Raw genomic sequence first — 2500 nt, 5'->3', positions numbered from 1 at the left:
ACTGTTAGTATGTACAGTACTGTGTGCACACACACACACACACACCTTTCTTTCATTGATATTTTAAATAATCACAAATAGAATGTTATACCGGATTTAGAATATGCTTTGAATGTATATCATTAATCATCTTCCTCATACTTCTATTGCTTTAGGAACTGTAAATTGCATGCTAGCATGTACATTACTGTGTGCACACACACACACACATTTCTTCCACTAATATTTTAAATAACTTCACAGATAGAATGTTATATCGGATTTAGAGTATGCTTTGAATGTATGTCATCAATCATATTCCTTCAGATTTCTGTTGCTTTAGGAACTGTAAATTGAGTGCTAGCATGTATAGTACTTGATGCACAAGAGAAATCTTTCTTTTTAGTCTTACTTATACCAAACTTCTGTTCAGCACAGATCTGTTAAAAACTGAATAGAAATGAGGATGCTCTTTACCTAATAACTTGTCATACTTCCTATCAAGTTCTAACTTTTGGAACTTCAAGCTTAGTCTAAGATGGAACCTTAGTGTATCAACAAACAAGAAGCCCACTGAGCAAGATAGGTTTCAATCAATTCAAAGTCTATTCAAATCAGTGATGGAAACTCTATGTTTGTGATATACCTTAACTAAATCTTCATTGTTACTTATTAAGATATTGTGGGACAGAATTTCCAAGTTTATTTGAACCCTTTATTGATTGATGTATTTTTGTACTATAACAACGGTATAATTTCCTCCTCTGGTTTGTAATTCTGCTATGGCCTGAAAACAGTATTCTTTACTACATTTTTAGTATGAATGGAGCAAATTCTATTCTATTTCTTTGAAATTAGTTCAGATAATGTATTTGATCTTTTTGCTGCAAGATGCTTTGTCATAAAGACTAATGATAATTTGAGTACCCTGAAAATTTTTAAATAAATAGAAAATAAAACGTAACTGCCAGCACAAGATGCAACTGATCCAAAAATCAATGATGTATGATGCAATGAATCTCCTTTGCTTACTGTAAGAATTATACATTTCACATGGATACCTCCAAATCACCAATCATAGTAATAAAACCGACACAAGTATATATGAGAACAACAAAACACAGCATACCTGTCAACCCCTCTTTGGAAGATTGCAGAGATTTCTTCAAAGGTCTTATTCTTGGTCTCTGGCACCTTGTAGTATGTAAACACCCAGAAGCATGCGAGTAGGACACTAAATGGCAAAAAGGTGTAGTTTTCAAATGCCTCCTGTGAAATCAAAAAAGCATTATTGAAAAAAAAGTTAAAATTAATATGCATCATATTCTTTAATGTATGCCCACCAAGCCCAATCTGCTATGGCACAATGTAAGCAGCAGGGGCTTGCTTTCAACAAGTCCTTGATTTGAGAAAGGTTGCTAACATTTGTTGATTTGGATGTAATCAGTTGAGCTCAACACTTCACTGATGTAGCAAAACTTCAGACCATTTCCCTCTTTAGAGATATGTTAGTGTACATTATGAACTGTTACCAACATATTGGCAGCTCTGAGTAAACTTCACATGACTTGACATTGCATCCAGTCAAATCTACCTTCTAAAATATAACTGATGTAGTGAAACATTGTGTTAATGTGCATGATCAGCTAATGGCTTGGAGATTTTGTAATTGCAGTCAGTAGGCATAGTCACTAAACTGCAATGCAATATGTGTGTGTTTGATAAATAAAGAGCAAGTTACAGAAAGAACAGCTTTGCAGGGGCTTGGTATGCAAGCCCTAACATGCAACCTGGAATAAATACATTCATCACTTATCATAACTCACTCACTCACTCACTCTCTCTCACATATTTCGAAACACAGAGCAAAAGCAGTCATGTTCACAGGTTAGGAAAAATTAAGAGGAACAGTGAAGTTTCTATGGAATTTACAGGTTGGTAATCCAGAATCAAAAATTGGTAGAACTACTAATCAGCTTAAATACTGAGAAGTTGGCATAATAATTATTGCTATCTTCAGTGATAAGTCTAAGATAATGTGAGCCTTCAAACAGTGCTCATATAAATCTCATTAGGAATCTTCTTGAAGTGTGCAATATCTTCTTTTTAATCCATTACCGTTATGTGCAGTAAATATAAAAAATACTGCTTTATTTGGAATTTTTATGATTATCATCTGGTAAAGAAAAAGAAGAAAAGAACACAGCCTAAGCTATACCTTGTACTCCACTCACTAATCACAATCACAGGAGCCGCAGCTGCAAGACTTTCAAGCAACTTCAGTATATGTACATGCCCATAAAAAAGACCTTTACTGTGCATATATAAATGAATACTGCTACTCTTTCTTACCTGCATTTTGGGAAAACCAATTCCAACAAGGAAATTTGACAGCCAATTAACTAGAACAGCAATGGACATGGCAGCTGGACGTGGGCCCTGGGAGAAGAGTTCAGCTGTGATCATCCACGGAATACTGCCAGGACCCACAGAGAAGAAGATAACGAAGCAGAGGGTGCTT

The 2500-nt window shown here is 35.0% G+C and overlaps 1 protein-coding gene across 1 annotated transcript in view; it reads right to left on the bottom strand.

Annotated features, from left to right (window-relative positions):
• LOC138860854 (glucose transporter type 1-like) overlaps nt 1-2500 on the bottom strand; it is a gene marked incomplete in the record, with an annotated part of 557530 nt that overhangs the window by 20550 nt on the left and 534480 nt on the right. The window contains 2 exon segments of the mRNA XM_070119287.1: nt 1109-1248; nt 2332-2500. The exon segment at nt 2332-2500 is cut by the window's right edge and continues 35 nt beyond it. Of these exon segments, the coding sequence (XP_069975388.1) occupies nt 1109-1248; nt 2332-2500 (309 nt within the window).

Source organism: Penaeus vannamei, chromosome 4, assembly GCF_042767895.1.
Source record: "Penaeus vannamei isolate JL-2024 chromosome 4, ASM4276789v1, whole genome shotgun sequence".
Lineage (NCBI taxonomy): Eukaryota > Metazoa > Arthropoda > Malacostraca > Decapoda > Penaeidae > Penaeus > Penaeus vannamei.
This window is presented reverse-complemented; position numbering and strand designations above follow the sequence as displayed.